At 38.7% G+C, this 18,998-nt stretch overlaps 2 protein-coding genes across 2 annotated transcripts in view; one reads left to right on the forward strand and one right to left on the reverse strand.

The window, feature by feature from the left end:
- Positions 1-315: 315 nt before the first annotated feature.
- On the forward strand, positions 316-4,217 carry LOC120416399 (sphingomyelin phosphodiesterase-like). Its single transcript, XM_039578145.2, has 3 exons — positions 316-490; positions 557-2,004; positions 3,691-4,217. The coding sequence occupies exons 1-3, from the start codon at positions 370-372 to the stop codon at positions 4,030-4,032; spliced, it is 1,911 nt and encodes a 636-aa protein (XP_039434079.1). The 5' UTR covers positions 316-369; the 3' UTR covers positions 4,033-4,217.
- The window catches only part of LOC120416400 (corticotropin-releasing factor-binding protein), a 53,905-nt gene continuing 38,961 nt past the window's right edge, over positions 4,055-18,998 (reverse strand). The window contains exons 4-6 of the mRNA XM_039578146.2: positions 12,749-13,189; positions 12,534-12,685; positions 4,055-4,746 (exon numbers count right to left, since the gene is read on the reverse strand). Coding sequence (XP_039434080.1) covers positions 4,480-4,746; positions 12,534-12,685; positions 12,749-13,189 — 860 coding nt within the window. The 3' untranslated portion in view covers positions 4,055-4,479. The remainder of the gene's footprint in view (positions 4,747-12,533; positions 12,686-12,748; positions 13,190-18,998) is intronic.

The following is an 18,998-nucleotide window of genomic DNA, read 5'->3' on the forward strand; positions in this document are numbered from 1 at the left end:
TGGACCCCCTTAATTTTGCTCGAAATTGAGCAGTTCTTCGTTTTACTTTTGTAAAATTCCTTAAACTTACATTATTTCGACTAACTGAAGTGAAATAATAAGTCAAAAAAATATTCAGGACTGACGAATTTTCAAATTGTACAATCCATAAACAAACTGTAACGTAATCCCAGCCCGGACCCCCGCTTTCGCCGATAAGGTGCCTTTGTTTCCATTTTAAAGCCGACTTATCAACAATATTTACACAGCACGAAGCTCGGGTCACCGAGTATCGCTCGAGCTTACCAACAATCGCTGTACCTTTCTCCCGAACCAAACTCTTCGACTCAGTCGACGCCAGACCGTCAAAGCCGCAACTGGACTGTCGAGATGAGGTCCTCTGTGGTGTGTTTTGCATTATTGTTGATCACTTTGTCCGCCGTGCTGGGTTCAACTTTAATTGACAGTACAATCATCGGTGGAGATAATGTGGCCGTTGAGGTTCAGATTGGTGAGTCTACCTTCCAAATTCGTTGCAAAGTGTTGCGGTAGAATCAATTGGATGAATATTTTTCAGCCAAGTACAAAGCCGAATTCCTGGAGGAGTTCGAGCACTACCAGTCCACCGGTCAACGATCGGCAAATTTTGATCGGCTGCTGGATCTGATCAAGCGGTCCAACATCCGGGTTTCGCTGGACGAGATGCCTCACGCGCGGAGTCCGAAGGTTTGCTTGACCTGCCTATCGGCGAGTCATACGTTTTTGGAGCTTTATAAGAAGTCGGAGAGCAAGCAGAAGGGGGAGTTGGTGAAGCTGGCTCAAGACATTTGCCACTTGTATAACTTAAAAAGCTACGTTTGTGATGGATTGGTTGAGCTGAATTCCGATATGATGCTGTTTATCTTGAGCCAGCTGCAATACCTGCCAAGTGCTGAACGGGTTTGCGAAGTGGCGTTCCAGGGGGAAGATTGTGTTGCAAAGAGTTCCAATCTGCTTGAGGATCGCTACCCAAAGGTGGTCATAAGTGAGTCGCGTCACACGTTGAAGACGTCTAAGGTATCGACGGCTAGATCAGCGGGAGAACCCCTGACCATCATCCACATTACTGACATCCATTACGATCCGGATTACGAGGTTGGAGTCAACGCTGACTGTGGTTCGGAAGCATGCTGCCGTCACGTCCCAGACCTCGATCCGGCCGATTCTAGCAACGCCGCCGGCTTCTGGGGTGATTACCGCGAATGTGACACTCCGTGGCACACCGTAGTCGACGTCATGGAGCAGATACGCAAGCAGCATCCGGATGTCGTTGCGGTCTACTTCACCGGGGACATCATTCACCATTTCACTTGGAACACGACGCTCGAAAGCAACGAGCAAGCCATGGTGCAGATCTTCCAGCTGTTGAAGGAACGCTTCGCCGGCATCCCGCTCTATCCGATTCTCGGTAATCACGAAGCTCATCCGGCTAACCTGTACGCACCGAACGACGTCCCAGCGACCCTCAACTCCAAGTACCTCTACGACTTCGTCGCAAAACAGTGGGAAGACTGGCTACCCGAAGACCCAACCATCCAGCAAACCATTGCCGACGGAGCGTACTACACTGCGATCACTCCGCTAGGTCACCGGATCATTGCCCTGAACAACAACCCGTGCTACGTGCACAACTGGTGGCTCCTCTTCAGTGACAACTACTACATCCGGCAGCTCCAGTGGCTGCACGACACGCTCCAAGGCGCGGAACAAGCCGGTGAGCAAGTTCACATCCTGGGTCACGTGCCGTCGTACGACAACTACTGCTACGTAGGTTGGACCCGGGAGTACCGGAAGATCGTGGAGCGGTTTGCGCACATCATCCAGGGGCAGTTCAACGGGCACTCGCACCTGGATGAGTTCAATGTGTATTACCGGAAGGACGATCCGACGGCAGCGGTGAACGTGGCGTGGAACGGGGCGTCAACGACGACCTTTACGCGACTGAATCCGAACTACAAGGTGTTTTACGTGGATGGGGAGAGCTTTGTGAGTATTAAAACAATATTAGATGATTGTAAAAAAATATTTCAAACTTGCTGAAAAAATGTTTTAAATTGTGACAAATTTGTTAAAATTATCAGCAATATTTTTCAAAAAATCAAAATTATGTTGCTAAACTGTGATTGTTTCAAATCATTTTAAAATGAATGGGTAACGCAGTTGAAAATGTTGAAAATAATCATAAATTTTTCGAAATATAAAAAAAATATCTTTCAAAATTATATAAAACAACAAAACACAAAAAAAAATGTTTGTAAAAATGCGTAAAATTATAAAAAAAAATCAAGTTTTATCAAACTTATTTAAATAATTTTAATTGTTCGCAATTTTGAAAACTGTTAGAATTTATTTTTAAAATAATTCATATCATTTAAAATTGATTAAATTGATAAAACTTGTGTAAACTATTAAAAACTGTTGAAAATTGTTTCAAATTTGTTAAATGTTGTTAAAATTGATTAATAATTACAAATGGTTGAAAATTGTTAAAAATTATTAAAAAGTTGTTGAAAGCTGTTCAAAATTGCTAAAAAATGTTAAAAACTGTTAAAAATTGTTAAAAACTGTTAAAATTTTTTAAAAATTGTTAAAAATTGTTAAAAATTGTTAAAAATTGTTAAAAACTGTTAAAAATTATAAAAAAATGCAAAAATTCTTTAAAAATTGTCAAAAATTGTTTAGAATTGTTAAAAATTGTTGAAAATTGTTAAAAATTGTAATTTTTTTTTGAAAATTGTTAAAAATTGTTAAAAATTGTAAAAAATTGTAAAAAATTGTTAATTTTTTTTACAATTTGTTAAAAGTTGTTAAAAATTGTTAAAAATTGTTAAAATATGCCAAAAATTGTTAAAAATTGTTTAAAATTGTTGAAATCTGTTAAAAATTGCTAAAAAATGTTAAAAGTTGTTAAAAAATGTTAAAAGTTGTTAAAAAATGTTAAAAGTTGTTAAAAAATGTAAAAAAAAATTCAAAAATGGTTAAATACTGTTAAAAATTGTAAAAAAACTGTTAAAAATTGTTTTGTAATTGTAAAAAATTATTAAAAGTTGTTAAACAATGTTTAAAAATGTTAAAAGTTTGTAAAAGTTGTTAAAAGTTGTAAAAAAATGTAAAAAATGTTAAAAAAATTCAAAAATGGTTAAAAATTGTAAAAAATTGTAAAAAATGTTAAAAATTGTTTTGAAATTGTAAATAAATGTTAAAAGTTTATAACAATGTTAAAAAATGTTAAAAAATGTTAAGAAATGTTAAAAAATGTTAAGAAATGTTAAAAAATGTTAAAAAATGTTAAAAAATGTTAAAAGTTTGTAACATTTGTTTAAAATTGTTAAAAAATGTTAAAAAATTTCAAAAATGGTTAAAAATTGAAAAAAAGATGTAAAAAATGTTTTTAAAAAAATGTTGAAAAATGTTAAAAATTGATAATTTTTTTTGAAAAATGATGAAAATTGTTGAAAATTGTTAAAAATTGTTAAATGTTGTTAAAATTGATGAACATTGTTGAAAACTTTTATTTTTTTAAAGTTGTTAAAAATTGTTTAAAAATTATTCAAAATTGTTATTTTTTTAAACTGTTAAAAAATGTTAAAATTTGTTAAAAATTGTTAAAAATTGCTAAAATTTGTTGAAAATTGTTAAAATTGCTAAACATTTTAAATTCAAACTTTTCAGGAAATCCTCGACCAAGAAACCTGGATCTACAACCTGACTGAGGCCAACCTCACCCCGGACCAGCCTCCCCGCTGGTTCAAGGAGTACTCGTTCCGCGAGCATTACAACCTGACGGACCTCAGCCCTCGTTCGCTGGACCAGCTGCTCCAACGGCTGGCCGGCTCCGACGAAGCATTGTACGACTATTGGCGGCTGAAGCAGAAAAACGCCGACCCGATGCTGACCCGGGGCTGCGACGAGGACTGCCTGCGTGAAACGCTGTGTGCTGTGGTGCGGACCGAATACGGAGACGATAGGGTTTGCGACCGGTTGGTGGGAGGGAAGGAAAGGGAAGAGTTGTGACTTTTTGAATGAAACAGAGCTGTCAAAGTTAACACTAAAATTTATATTTCTATTAGTTTACTTTCATCTTGTCTATACAATTTGTGTGTGTTTTTTTACTCTTGTGATGCATTTGTTTTGACTTTATTTTTTTCTTTTTATGATGATTGTGAATATTTGCAAATAAATATCGGCTCATTTCTAAATACTCTTTAGTTTTAGCTCAATTCCCTTTTTCTCATCCAAAACTGAAAGTTATTTAGCTGTCAAACTTAGGAGATTCAGAAACTCATGGTGCAATCTTATTCTCTGCTATTGAATCAGAATCAGAGGGGTTCGTGATGTCATTATATTTTACAATTTTCTTTGGTGAATTTTCCTCCGTGCTGTGGTGTGCTCCCTTCGAATGTTCCTGGTTCTCTTTGGCTGCTGGATCTGGACCGCGCGAAAAACTTCCCCGCACACGCCTTACTTCTTCTTCTTCCGTCGCATGTCACACAACACGGTGGCCAGCGGGATGTCATTTTCATCCGCCATCCGGACGGACACCATGGCCTGGTTCGCATGGCGACCGCTCGAAACGAGCCGCACCGAGGAGGCCTCGCAGAAGATGGCCTGCTCGGGGCCGGCGTCCAGACTTTTGCCGCATACGGCCGCCGATTTGTCCATGTCGCTCGAGTCCAGGCCCGGGGAGCCGCCAATGTCCAGCCGGTCGGTGGAGTCCGGTCGGTCGCACTTGATTAGAAAAAGTGAAAAAAATGTTTTTAGTCGATTTTTGTTAGGGTTTCAGTAAAATCAGACTTCATTAGATTTCATAAAATTTCATTAGATTCCATTAGATTTCATTACATTTCATCAGATTTCATTTGATTTTTTTCGTTAGATTTCGTTAGATTGCGTTAGATTTCGTTAGATTTCATGAGATTTCATTAGATTTCATTAGATTACATTAGATTTCATTAGATTTCATTAGATTCCATTAGATTTTATTAGATTTCATTAGATTTCATTAGATTTCATTACATTTGGGGAGATTTAATTCGAATTAAGAATAGTCCTGTGTTTAAAACAACCTATAAACTTATTATGTTTAAAATTGTTTGACATTGTTGAAAACATTTTGAAATTGTTAAAAATTGTTATAAAATAATTTAAAAAATTCAAACTGTTTAAAATTGTTTCAAATTGTTAAAAATAATATTAAAATGGATTTAAATTAATGAAAACTGTTAAAAATTAATTATTATTTTTTCAAACTGTTTAAAAATGCTTAAAAGTGTTCAAAATTTATTAAAAATTGTTCAAAATTGTTCAAAATTGTTCAAAATTGTTCAAAATTGTTCAAAATTGTTCAAAATTGTTCAAAATTGTTCAAAATTGTTCAAAATTGTTCAAAATTGTTCAAAATTGTTCAAAATTGTTCAAAATTGTTCAAAATTGTTACAGAATTGTTACAGAATTGTTCAAAATTGTTCAAAATTGTTCAAAATTGTTCAAAATTGTTCAAAATTGTTCAAAATTGTTCAAAATTGTTCAAAATTGTTCAAAATTGTCCAAAATTGTTCTAAATTGTTCAAAATTGTTCAAAATTGTTCTTTTTTTTTTTTTTCTCATAAAATTATTTTTATTAGGTCCTTTTCGGTACTGGGACCTGGTTAGGACCGAGTCGGCTTTTGTAATTACATTTGGCTTAATAATTACAGAGGATCTTGTGTGTAAATGTTAGTGGGAGGGGAGCCGATTACCCGCGGCCTACTCGGGGTTAGTAGGGAAGGGATTGATGTTAAAGACAAGGCGTGGGAAGGGAAGGGGGATTGTGTAGGGGTCTTGGTTGGCTCTGCTGGCCTTTGCGTTTTGTCCTCAGCCGCAACTCGGTGTCCAGCTGCTGGGGCGTTCTTGCTTTGCTTCCGGTGCAACCAGAAACGACGGCTTTGTGTGAAGGCGAGTTATACTAACTGAAGGAAAACTAACTGAAGGAAAACTAACTGGAAGAAAAACTAAATAGATATATTGGAATCTAAGAGGAACTGATAGATTGGATAGAGAACATCAAGGTCTAGTTGAGATAACGCGTCTCGCATCGGAATTTCTGGTGGTCTTCCTCGGGCCCTGAGGGTAACTTTCAACTTAATTCTGTGAGCCTGGTGATCTGGACACGCCCATACGAGATGGTCGATGTCCTGATAACCCTGCCCACAGTCGCATAAGTTCGTATCACTCATGTTGATACGGTACAGATGAGCCTTGGACAAGTAATGGTTCGACATAAGGCGGGACATCGTTCTGATGAATCCACGCGTCAAGTCCATTCCCTTGAACCAGGCTTTTCTTTGCACCTTAGGTTGTATGGAATACATCCAACGTCCTTTGGTGTCGTCGTCCCATTGATTTTGCCAATCCAGAAGCGCACGCTGCCTCGGAAAACCGTAGCATTCTTGTAGGCTGATTGGCCTTTCAAAAATGTCTCCACTCTCAGCACCCTTCTTGGCGAGCAAGTCCGCTTTCTCATTACCCGGAATCGAGCAATGAGCGCGGACCCATACCACCGTGATGCTGAAGGACTGAGCCGCCAGGTTGTTTAAAGTCTTGCGTATTTCCGTGAGGAAAAACGCAGACTCCCTGGTCGGCTTCAGAGACCGGATAGCCTCAACAGAGCTAAAGCTATCGGTGAAGATGAAGTAGTGGTCAGGTGGCATGGTCTCGATGATTCGCAGTGCGCAGTAAACCGCGGCTAACTCTGCGACGTAAACCGAACTCGGGTCCTTCAGCTTAAAGAACAGCTGATGAGATTCATGATGAACACCGAAGCCCGTACAGCCGTCGAGCTTGGAGCCATCGGTGAAGAATCTGTTGTTTGGAGGAACATGGCTGTACTTTGATGCGAAGATCGACGGTACAACTCCCCGCAGAAGATGGTTTGGGATACCGCGAGTATCGGCTTTCATGGACGTGTCGAAGCCAATCAGGGTGCTGCTGGTTAACGGAGGCGTGCGCTGTACCGTTGTGCTCGGGCTCCATTCCCACGATGACATAAAGTCATAATATAAAAGCATGCGCCGAGACTCAACGTGAAGGTTCAGCAACGTTTCAAAATTGTCAATTACCAGTTTATTCCTGTAATCACACCGGATCAGGAACCGGTAAGACAGTTCGTAGTAACGAGTTCGCAGAGGCAACACTCCCGCCAAGACCTCGAGGGTCATGTTGTGAGTTGAGTGCATGCATCCCAAGACAATGCGAAGACTTCGGTACTGTATCCGCTGGAGAACCAACAAGCGTGATTTCGCAGCTGTTTGGAAGCAGAAACTGCCATATTCCAGCACCGAGAGTATCGTTGTCTTGTACAGTCGAAGCAGGTCAGAAGGATGAGCACCCCACCGGTTGCCAGAGACGCTGCGCAGAAAGTTAGTTCTTTGCAGGCACTTTTGCTTCAGGTAGTTAATGTGCTTCCCCCATGTTCCCTTCTGATCAAAGATGGTACCCATGTACATGAAGTGGTCCGACTGCTCGATAGTCTTTCCCGACAGAGAAAGATTGAGCTGCGGCGGTTCATGCTTCCCCGTAAAAACGACCAGCTCCGTCTTCTCCGGAGAGAATTCAATACCCTTTCCAACTGCCCAATGGGCCAAGTTGTTCAGGGTATCTTGCAAGGTTTCTAGCAGATCGACTTCCTTCTTGGCAGCGATTGAAACCACTGCGTCATCTGCGTACTGTATAAGGGTGCAGTCTCCGGTCAAGCAATCATCGATGTCGCTGACGTAGAAGTTATACATGGATGGACTAAGGCGTGAGCCTTGTGCCAAACCCATGTAACTTATCCGGGTGATTGCCAGATCACCTTGCACAAAGTGCATGTGTTTTTCTGACAACAGGTTGATGAGGAAGTTGCACATCGTCGGATTGAGACCGCTCCGCCGCAGCTTTACTCCCAACACCTCGATGGAGACTGAATCGAATGCACCCTTGATGTCTAAGAAGACAGAAGCCATTTGCTGTTTCTTACCACGGGCTATGTCGATCCCTGTGGCCAGCAAGGCTAGACAGTCGCTTGTTCCCTTGCCTCTCCGGAAGCCATACTGCGTGTCAGACAGCAAGTGCTCTCGTTCCATCCATGGTTCGAGGCGGTCGAGGATCATCTTCTCCAGCAACTTGCGTAGACACGACAGCAAGCTGATTGGACGATACGAGTTGTGGTCGGACGCCGGCTTACCGGGCTTTTGAATGGCAACCACCCGGACCTGTCGCCATTCGTGTGGAATTACGTTCTGCTCCACCAACGTGTTGAACAGTTTCAACAGACGCTGCTTGGCGACGTCCGGAAGATTCTTCAGCAAGCTGAACTTGATCTTATCCGGACCAGGAGCAGTATTGTTGCCCGTCAATAGTGCTATGGAGAGCTCTACCATCGAGAAGGGAGGATTAGCATCGCTCCCATCAACAACGTCGAATGATGGTTGTGTCGGCACCGAGTCCGGGCACACCTTCTTGGCGAAATCCAATATCCACTTGTCCGATTTTTCCACACTCTCGTTCGGAACGGAACCTCTACGCATGGCCCTCGCAACGCGCCACAGAGTGCTCATGGACGTATCTGCTGGTAGTCCTTCAACGAACTCCCGCCAGTACATTCGCTTCTTCCGCTTCAGAGTATTACTGTACCTGCGATCAAGAGCTCTATACTTTTGGAAGTTCGCTCGGATTCCACACTTGCAGAAGTCCACATAAGCTTCAGACCTGGCCGCCGAGAGATCCGTACACTCCTTGTCCCACCAGGGAAGTGGAGGGCGCGTTCGTATGTACGGTCCCGGGACGGGTTTTGTCTGAGCTTGTAACGCACTGTCATAGATCAAATTAGCCAGATACGCATATTCTTCAAGCGGTGCCAACCCATCTCGCAACTCAACTCCAATGGATACTGCCTCCGCGTACTGTTTCCAGTCGATATTTCGCGTCAGATCGTAAGGCATCTCCACCGTTGTCGATTGCTGTGGGCCATGGCTAACCAGAATAGCGATCGGCAAATGATCACTGCCACGAGGATCTTGAAGCACGTTCCAGTCACAAAGAACTGCCAGACTGTTAGAACAGAGCGACAAGTCGATGGCACTCGCCTTCGTACCGGACGTGGTTGGCGTTGGTGGAGTTGCAATCCGCGTAACTTGCTTGTCCCTGTTTAGGAGGGTCATCTGGAAGTCGTCGCACAGTTCATGAATCAGATATGCTTGAGGGTCTGTCTTGTGACTTCCCCACTCGGTGCTGTGAAGATTAAAGTCACCCAGAACCAGTCGCGGTGCCTGCAACAGCTCAAGCATACCCCACAACTTTTGTCGAGTTAACGACACCTGTGGGGGAACGTAGACGGACACAATGCAAATGTCCAGTCCTCTGATCCTGGCCTGTACTGCGACTGCTTCGATTCCTCCTAGCTTCGGGAGCGTGACCTTTCTAAAAGTGTGGCATTTCCTGACCCCAATCAGTACGCCTCCACCTCTATTTGGTCCTGCCCTGCTCTCTGTGATGATGTTGTACCCCCGGAAAGCTGGCGTCTCATCTCCGATAAGAAACGTTTCGCTCAACGCAAACACATCACAGTCCCGTTCGAATGCGAATTGTTGAAAATCGTTTAACTTGGGGGTTAAACTTCTACAATTCCATTGAAGAAAGGAGATGCCGTTTTTCGTTTTTGGTGTATTACCCATCAAAGGAAATGAACGACAAGAGGGGCATCGTGGTAGCAAGCTGTTTCCCGATGTGTCTAGCGAGAGGCTCAAACCGCTTTATGATTAAACGAGTCGGTTCACTCACAAAAGAGCACAGCCATTCCACGATTGTGGAAAAAGGAAGGACTCCTTTGAAGGCATCGGTAATCGGATTCGGTTGAGGAACCGGATTTAGGGGGATCTTTGGCAGCTTGGGAACGGGCTTCAGCGGCTTGAGAGGAATCGGTGCCGGCTTTGGTGTCGGCTTCGGAGCGGGCTTGGGCTTACCCGACGGACCGAAAGGAAAATCCTCCTCGAAGTTCAACGAGTCACTTTCCTTACCCTTGCCGCCAGCGGCTTTTCTGGACTTGGAAGCCTTGTTGCGCTTCGGGTTTGGCCCGGAAGAGTCACTTTCCTCGTCTCTCTGGAAGAGGACCTCCACATCGGAATCTTCGTCCCCCGAATCTTCGTCCGCCAAAGGAGCGAAGCGATTGGGGTGGGTCACCTGACTAAGGATTTCCGCGAAGGACTTCTTAGAGCGTTCCCTCAAGGATCGCTTCATCTTGTCCTCGCGCTCCTTGTACTTTGGGCACTGCCGAGTTTTGTGCGGTTCCCCGCCACAAAGCAGGCATTTTTCAGCCTGCTTTTGGCATTCCACGTCCTTGTGGGGGCCGGCGCACTTTGAGCACTTGCTCTTGTTGCTGCAGTAGGTCTTGGTGTGTCCCAACTGCTGGCAGTTTTCGCAGCTCATCACTCGCGGAACGTACAATCGAACTGGAAGCCGAAGCTTGTACAACTCAATGTAGTCCGGAAGAGCTGACCCGGCAAAAGTCACCCGGAACGAGGCAGAAGGAATGAACTTCTTCTGGCCACCCTCGGTGGTGACGTTGCCCAGTTGCCGGCACTCGAGTACCTCCACAGCTGGAAGTTTAGGGTTCTTGAAGCGTCCCACCGCCCTTGAGAGGTCGACAAGCGACAGACTGTCATCGGTCACCACGCCGTCGATCTCGACTTTGTGGGCCGGAATCCAAACACGGTACTCAATGCTGAACCGCAGATCAGTAACGATCTGATTCGCTTGCACCGCGGAGTTCACGATCACGCGGAGCTTGCTCTTGTTCAGCTTGGTACATTCGACCACCCCAGGATAGTGCTTCTGCAAATCCTTGGTGATCTGTACAAAGTTTAGCGGCTTCTGTTTGGGCCATTCAAAATTGTTCAAAATTGTTCAAAATTGTTCAAAATTGTTCAAAATTGTTCAAAATTGTTTAAAATTGTTCAAAATTGTTCAAAATTGTTTAAAAATGTTTAAAATTGTTTAAAATTGTTTAAAATTGTTTAAAATTGTTTAAAATTGTTTAAAATTGTTAAAAATTGTTAAAAATTGTTTAAAATTGTTTAAAATTGTTTAAAATTGTTTAAAATTGTTTAAAATTGTTTAAAATTGTTTAAAATTGTTTAAAATTGTTTAAAATTGTTTAAAATTGTTTAAAATTGTTTAAAATTGTTTAAAATTGTTTAAAATTGTTTAAAATTGTTTAGAATTGTTTAAAATTGTTTAAAATTGTTTAAAATTGTTTGAAATTGTTAAAAATTGTTTAAAATTGTTTAAAATTGTTTAAAATTGTTTAAAATTGTTTAAAATTGTTTAAAATTGTTTGAAATTGTTTAAAATTGTTTAAAATTGTTTAAAATTGTTTAAAATTGTTTAAAATTGTTTAAAATTGTTTAAAATTGTTTAAAATTGTTTAAAATGGTTTAAAATTGTTTAAAATTGTTTGAAAATGTTAAAATATTGTTTATAATTGTTTAAAATTGTTTAAAATTGTTTAAAATTGCTTCAAATTGTTTAAAATTGTTTGAAATTGTTTAAAATTGTTTAAATTTGTTTAAAATCGTTTAAAATTGTTTAAAAATTGTTTAAAATGGTTTAAAATTGTTTAAAATTGTTCAAAATTGTTTAAAATTGTTTAAAATTGTTTTAAATTGTTTAAAATTGTTTGAAATTGTTTAAAATTGTTTAAAATTGTTTAAAATTGTTTAAAATTGTTTAAAATTGTTTAAAATTGTTTAAAATTGTTTAAAATTGTTTAAAATTGTTTAAAATTGTTTAAAATTGTTTAAAATTGTTTAAAATTGTTTAAAATTGTTTAAAATTGTTTAAAATTGTTTAAAATTGTTTAAAATTGTTTAAAATTGTTTAAAATTGTTTAAAATTGTTTAAAATTGTTTGAAATTGTTTAAAATTGTTAAAAAAATTTAAATTGTTTAAAATTGTTTTAATTTTTTTAAATTGTTTTAAAATAATTAAATATTGTTTAAAATTGTTTTAAATTAATTGAAATGATTTGAAATTGCTTAAAATTGCACAAAATTATTAAAAATTGTTAAGAATTGTTCAAAACTATTTAAAATTGTTCAAAATTAATTAAAATTGTCAAAATTGATTAAAACTGACCAAATTTTTAAAAATTGTTTGAAATCATTGAAAATTTTTCAAAATTGTTCAATATTGTTAATGAATTGTTTAAAATTATTCAAAATTGTTCTAAATTGTTGGATAAAATTGTTAAAAATTGCTGATCTAATTTTTATTGCTTAAACAAAATCAAAATAAATCATCTAGTTTCAAATAGCTCTAAATTGGTAAAACTGTGTAAATTGCTTGAATTTATCTGAAATCATTCAAATGCATTGAAACGGATTTTTTTAAATGGTTAACAAATAACAGAATAATTTGTTCAAATCAAATCTGATATGACAATAAAAATCAAAAACATTTTGCTATAATTTTGTTGAAAATAAAAATCGAACGTGACTCACATCGTAATTCACCCCATCCTTTCGCCCTCCTACGTCGATTCCGACCAACGATATGACCGCAGGGAAAACGGCCGTCAGCGTACAGTTCCGGTGCTTGCCATGGTTCCTGAGCGTGTAGTACGGAGCAACCCCTTCGGCCATTACATTGCAAGCTGTTAAGTAAGAAAGTAATAATTTATTATTTCAAACTCAGACCGGTATTAGGTTGATCTTACGATCCGGATTGCGCAGATACCGCACGGACACGACGAACGACCCGCTAATCGGTATCCGGTACTGGACCAGGGCCGCATTCTGGCTGGACCGGAACGCCTTCCGCACGGGACTGTACGGCCACAGCTTCGGGTCGTTGCAAAACTCCTCGACCCGCTGCTCCATCCCTTTGGGGTGGTCCTGCTCCGTCGGGAAGTACATCCCGTTGAGTTCCCACCCGTCCACGAAGGACATCAGCCCGCCGGTGTCACAGTTGACGTCCAGGTGCTTCACGCTGACCTCGACGATCTTGTCCGGATCGGTGACGAAGTACAGGCCGCAAACCTCCATCGAGGGTGCGCTGCCCAGGATGTCGATGAGGCGGCCATGTTTGGGCGCGGACACGACCGGCGCGACCTTCCGGAAGACGAACTCACCGTCCTCGGATGTCACCTGCATGCAGTCTGGAATTGAGAGAAGAGATATTTCAACGTTTGGATTCGTCATGATGATGAAGGAGGCTGTCACGTGCAGGTCTCAATTGAGGAAGAAGAGACGTTATTGGTAGCATCTTCACTTCCGAGAGATAAATTTGTAACGTGTAACTGTCATAATCATACTTCTGCAGCGGTTTAAGAGGTTCCTCTTGATGAAAATAAAAAATGCGAGTTCATCTCATCCAGATGTCACCCACATCGTCGAGGTATTGGGCTTTTTCCTCAGGTAAAAGAAAAATGTTGACAGAATAGGTCTCAAAATAAAAATTGTCGCTGCAGTTACTCAAAATTATAGACCTGCTGTAGTAAAATGTTACACAGTAAAAAAAATTCCGAGTAAAATCGCATGCAAAAGCATGCACATCACCTTTGTGAGCAAAAGCATGTAATATTGAATGAGAAAACATGTACACTCAAACCCCGATGGTTTGACACCAACTGTTGTCAAACGAACGGGGTCACTTTTTAGTTTGACACCCCTTTTACACGGAGTTCACACATACTACAAAACGTTTGTTTTGATAGTGTACATGAGCGCCGTGTAAAAAGTGACAATTCGTCACTTTTTAGTTTGACATTGACCAACCAACGGGGTACAAACTAAAAAGGTGTCAAACGAAAAAGTGACCAACCACCGGGGGTTGAGTGTACACAAAAGGCATGTACAAAAGGAAAATAAATAAATTTTGCACACCCCAAAAATAACTTAAATAATGCTTTTGCATGCGATTTTACCATCGGATTTTTTGCTGTGTTCTTCATTTTTAAGCAGCACACCCGATGAAAAATAGGTTCCTAAAATCGTGAACAAGCGTTCATGACATCGTAACCACGAACAAATTGTTCAAATTTTCGTTCCAAAAAAACGCTCAGAAGTTTGAAAGTTAAAACTAAATTTCAAAAATTAATTCAAAATTATCATTTTTATCAACTGCGGGTGCTTATGTAAAATACATGACCCAAACGACTAGTTTATAAACTTTTATCTTTACAATCATGTCAAGAGACCATGAACACACCAACTTGTTGCCCGCCTCCCTGGTGACACTCCGGATATCACCACCGAAAATCTTGCACACAAGTTTAATTTATTCAAATCCAATTTAACGACCAAGTAATAATATGCGCGTGCATCCTTCTTCTTGGCTGCCTGCCAGTTGAGTTTCAACGAGTGTCGTGTGCTCCTTTGAAGAGCGCTGATTTTTTGTGACACTTTTTTTCGCTCCTCTTTCCTGCGACATTTCACCAGGATTAGGGAGGGTGGAAGAAGGCCACGGAGAAATTACAATAATAAATATTCTGTCACTTTGCAACAATTCAACTGCCAGCGTCAGGCAGCGGGCGTGAAAGGCTGACGAGTGTCAGAGAGGTCGGGACCTGATGGCTGAGAGTTGTTGGTAAAGAAGTTGTTTTTCTAGGAGTTTTCTTTCACTTGCATACATTTGGGGGTTTCCTTGAAATATTTAGAGTTCGATCATTGTGTTTTTTATTACGAGTGAATTAAAAAATAACAAAAAAAACAAGAAATCATTCAAAGTTTTTATATTTTATTTATTTTAGGCAATTTCCTGCGTTTTTTTTATTTTTTGGTAACAAAAAAATATTTAAAAAAAAACAATTAGTTTAAAAGCTGGTGTTGGTTCGTCCCAGCAAGGTTCAAAATTCGCAGTTTTCACTGGCCCTGTCAAGGGCCATCAACGGGTGACGGACGGATGTCCGAATACGTCGGCTTAGGGAAACATATTTGTCAGAAAGCTAGCATAACAGCAAATACCTAACAAGCGTTTTTTTTTCATGGGAGCTACGCATATTTCAGCACATTTTTTATGTTTTCCCAAAAAAAAAACAATGGGCAGTTTCTGAAACTGAAATAAATGAAGAATTACTATCATATTGTTGAATTGAAATTTAGAACATTTTTTTAACAAAATATTAGAAACATTTTTTTCTGAATAAATTTTTGAATAATTTCTCAAATCCGTTAATAATTCAACCCATTGCAATGCATCGCTTTAAAGTTGAACCCAAAAAACAATCTTTTTCTAAAATAGACATCTGAAAACTGACAATACCTTCCCACCTGGAAGTGAAAGGCAAGTGTACTGCACTATCTCGCATCACCTTTGAAGTAGATATAACCAACTTTTTGCAATTTTCGGCGTTCCGCAAATTCTTTCAACAGAAAAGGGCCTAGGCCCTTCAAAGTGAGGTGAAGAGCTAGATTGGCTTTTTGTGCGCTGTCAATTCATGCATCAAGGGCTTCAATTTTGTTCGAAATGCTTCAGTCAAGGATAACATGGAGTTAATTGAACTGGTGTAGGAAAGTAGAGCCTATGAGGAAAGGAACATGTTTATATTCACGAGGGTTGAGCATTTAGTTGAACATGTCGTGATGTTTGCATTGAAGGATTGAGTGACTGCCTTTTAACTGAAAATACTCATACTAAATAATTCAGTATGCGTGTGAGCTGTTCAGGTACCCTTTTAAAGATTTAGGACGTTTTTCTTCGGAAGCTTGTGGAAGCAGCAATTCTAGTCATGTGAAGCACATGAGAGATAGAAAATAGAACCCCCATTATCAATTTCAATTCGGTTTATTTGTGAATAATCAAGTTACAATGAGTTCATTTAGGTACATAACAGAGTTTTGGAGTTCCTTTCAGCTGTGTGTTACATCGTGATTCAATCGAATGTGTTATTACTTATAAATATTAAATAGAAGGCAAGAGTAAGAAAAAGTTTAAAAGAACCCCCATTAAAAACTGAAAAAGTACACAAGACGGTGAAGCACTCCAAAAGCCTCTCTTTGGGAGAAAGGACATTCACCATCATCGAACAATGGAAAAAGAGATTAGCTTTCGGTCGTCCATTTGCTCAAAAGCGAATATGCGTCAGAATTTAAAGGTCAATTTCTGAAGTTCTATGCTTTTTTAGCCTAATGGCATTGTCTTGTGCATAATTTTTCAGACTCATACTACAAAATTAGCTGCAGTTTTTACCACTTTTTGTGTAATTTTTTCTTCAAGTTTCGAAGATAATTAAAATCTCTCCATCTTCAGCAAAATCGTTCGGTTATGATCAGAACTACTTAGAAAGAAATAGCTACATTCTAAAACATGTACCCAAACTTCAAATGCACCTCTTTTATATATTAAAAAAAAGTTATTTAACCCACCGAAAGGTGGTCGATCGATCCAAATATCTTCAGAAAAGTGTATAATTAACACTTAAGCGCTAAAAACTTTACATAGAGTTGTCAGATCTTCAAATTTTTGGACGAGTTGAAAGGTCTTTTTATTACCTGTCTTAAAATGTATAGCAAGACAGGTTTTTTTTTTACAAAAACCGACCTTTTTACAATCTTCCGGAACTTACAAAATTACAAACGTAATATTGAATGTTTGGTTCTTTTGAAATGTTAGTAAAATTTCACGAATGTTCCATTTTTTAACATTGAAAACCGGACCATTAATTGCTGAGACATCGATTGCGACATTAGAAATTTGAGGATTGTTTGGGTTAGACTTAGAAAACTTCAATTTTCTTATTTCTTTTTCTGTAAGCCGCTGTATTTCAGCAACCAGAGAACCAATTTTCAATGTCTCTTAGACAATTATACAGCAATTTTCGGAACTTTAAAAAAACATATTTTCAGAAATGGTCACTCATATTTACAACTTTGCCGAATCAATCAATGGCTTCATTGGTCATAGAAAAGGCTCCCACAAAGTTTGAGCCAAATAAAAAAAAATGGTCGAAATCGGCCGATTTCGTAGAGAATTGCTCATGATGAAAACTATCGTTCCAATTTTTTTATATGTCCTGATTTGCTTAAGGTGAACTGCCCCTGATCGCATAAATGTCCCATATGCATTTTCATCGATTTCGAGTTATTGATGCAGTTTGGTTCAAAATTGTGTGCTCTTTCAAAAGAGCCTATAACATCCAGTACTTTGTTCTAGAAATCAGGAGGAAATCCAGTTTTTTCGTGAAAATTTAACACGTAGCCTTATGTATGGGACAAACTTAAAATGCGTTTTTCTCAGCTTGCTGTTTTTGCATATGGGACATTTATGCGAACATGGGCAGTGAACCTGTTAATAATTTTCAAAGAAAATTAAACATCACTCTAAAATGCTCTGTATTTAGTTCAATTTTACGAATTTCGAAATTAAATCAGCGTATGCCGGTTTTAATTAAATATGTCTCCAAATTTAAATAATTTTGTGAATCATTAGCTTCCTTATCAACAATCATTGTCTAAAGATGATTTTTATAACTGTACAAGGAAGAGGAAAATCCTTACCAAAAAGTATCAACACGTGTGCATTTCTACTACAGAATGGGATGCACTGTCTGCTTTATTCAGCCTATGTGGATCAATCGGACCGCGCACTGGACTCCAGAGGTCGCCGGTTCGAATCCCGAGGCAGACGCAAAAATTCTAAGTGTTAATATAGGTATTCGGTGCCCTCTCCCCGTGCCATACCTTCACACTTAGGAGACCCGGGAGGCGGAGTCTTGTCGCAAAAAGAACAATACACGCCTGTGGATCCGTTGACGAAACCGCAAGGTTTAAGAGGGCCACATTATAAGGTGTTACGTCGATTCCGTTTCCGCTTTATTCAAGAAACGGTGCTTTGTTGATTTTTAACCCTCTACTGCCTAAATTTTTTTTGAAGATTTTTATTTTTCCCGTGGCCATTTTGAGCAACTTTTGTTCTACAAAAAACTTCACTTCTCTTGTTTTATTTTCAGTATTTTAATTTGCATTTATGTTGTTTAGTTTATGTTTGTTTTTGGTAGTATTTGGCCTATTCTACCACTTCCTATCATTACATTTTGCTTATCTTTTTTTCATGTTTTTACAGTCACTTTTTCAATTTTTTATTTGTTTTTCTCATTTTATACTACAGACTGGCACCACTATCATTTAAATTGTTAAAAAATGTGCAGAGGCATAGTCTGGGACACTACAAAAATTACTGAATACTTCTTTTTACTGAAGATATAGGAAATGTTAGTTAAAAAACACAGCCAAAATTGACCCCTAAAAAAATTACATTTTTAAAAGCGTTGCCAAAGTCACACAAAATAAGTCAAACTTCCACCCCTAAAAAAAATCTAAAATTTTAAGAGTTCTTCTTTCCAATGCTTTTTAAAGATCAAAAATTGGTTGAAAATGGATTTTTGGAGATTTTTTTCAGATCGGAGCCCATTTAAAGGTGGGGTTAGGTTGTAGAGGGTTGAACCAAATTTAGGCCGCTGCAAATGTTTTTCAAAGTTTATGTCCCTTGACTTTGCCCCAAGTCAAAAGTTTTCAAAACTAAATTCATAATATTTTTCAACGATCTCATAGGTGCTAAAATTGATTATAAACACAAGAAGATGCTTTTTAAATTGTTTTCAGTGAATTGCACCTCTATTGTCCTTTGATTTTTTTGACCAAATTTGAAGGGAAGGGACATAAACATAAACATTTAAAATATTTGGAACCGCCTTTAAGTTTAAAATAATTTGAAAGTGTATCAAAACATTAGAAACAGTTTTTGAAATTCTTCAATTCTTATCAATAAAACCTAGTTCTGCTTAAAATGTTGAGTTGGGGGAAGAAAACATTGTTGAAAAAATCACGTTCCTGAAACAAATTCGTTCATTTTGGCAGCTGTTTAAAGTTAACAGAATTTTTGAAAAACATTGGCAACAAACTTATGTTTGATTCAAAATATGAAAAGTTCACTGTTTAATTGAGAATTTCTTCAAAGCAAGTTTTGTT

Source organism: Culex pipiens, chromosome 1 (assembly GCF_016801865.2).
Source record: "Culex pipiens pallens isolate TS chromosome 1, TS_CPP_V2, whole genome shotgun sequence".
In the NCBI taxonomy this organism is placed as follows: Eukaryota; Metazoa; Arthropoda; class Insecta; order Diptera; family Culicidae; genus Culex; species Culex pipiens.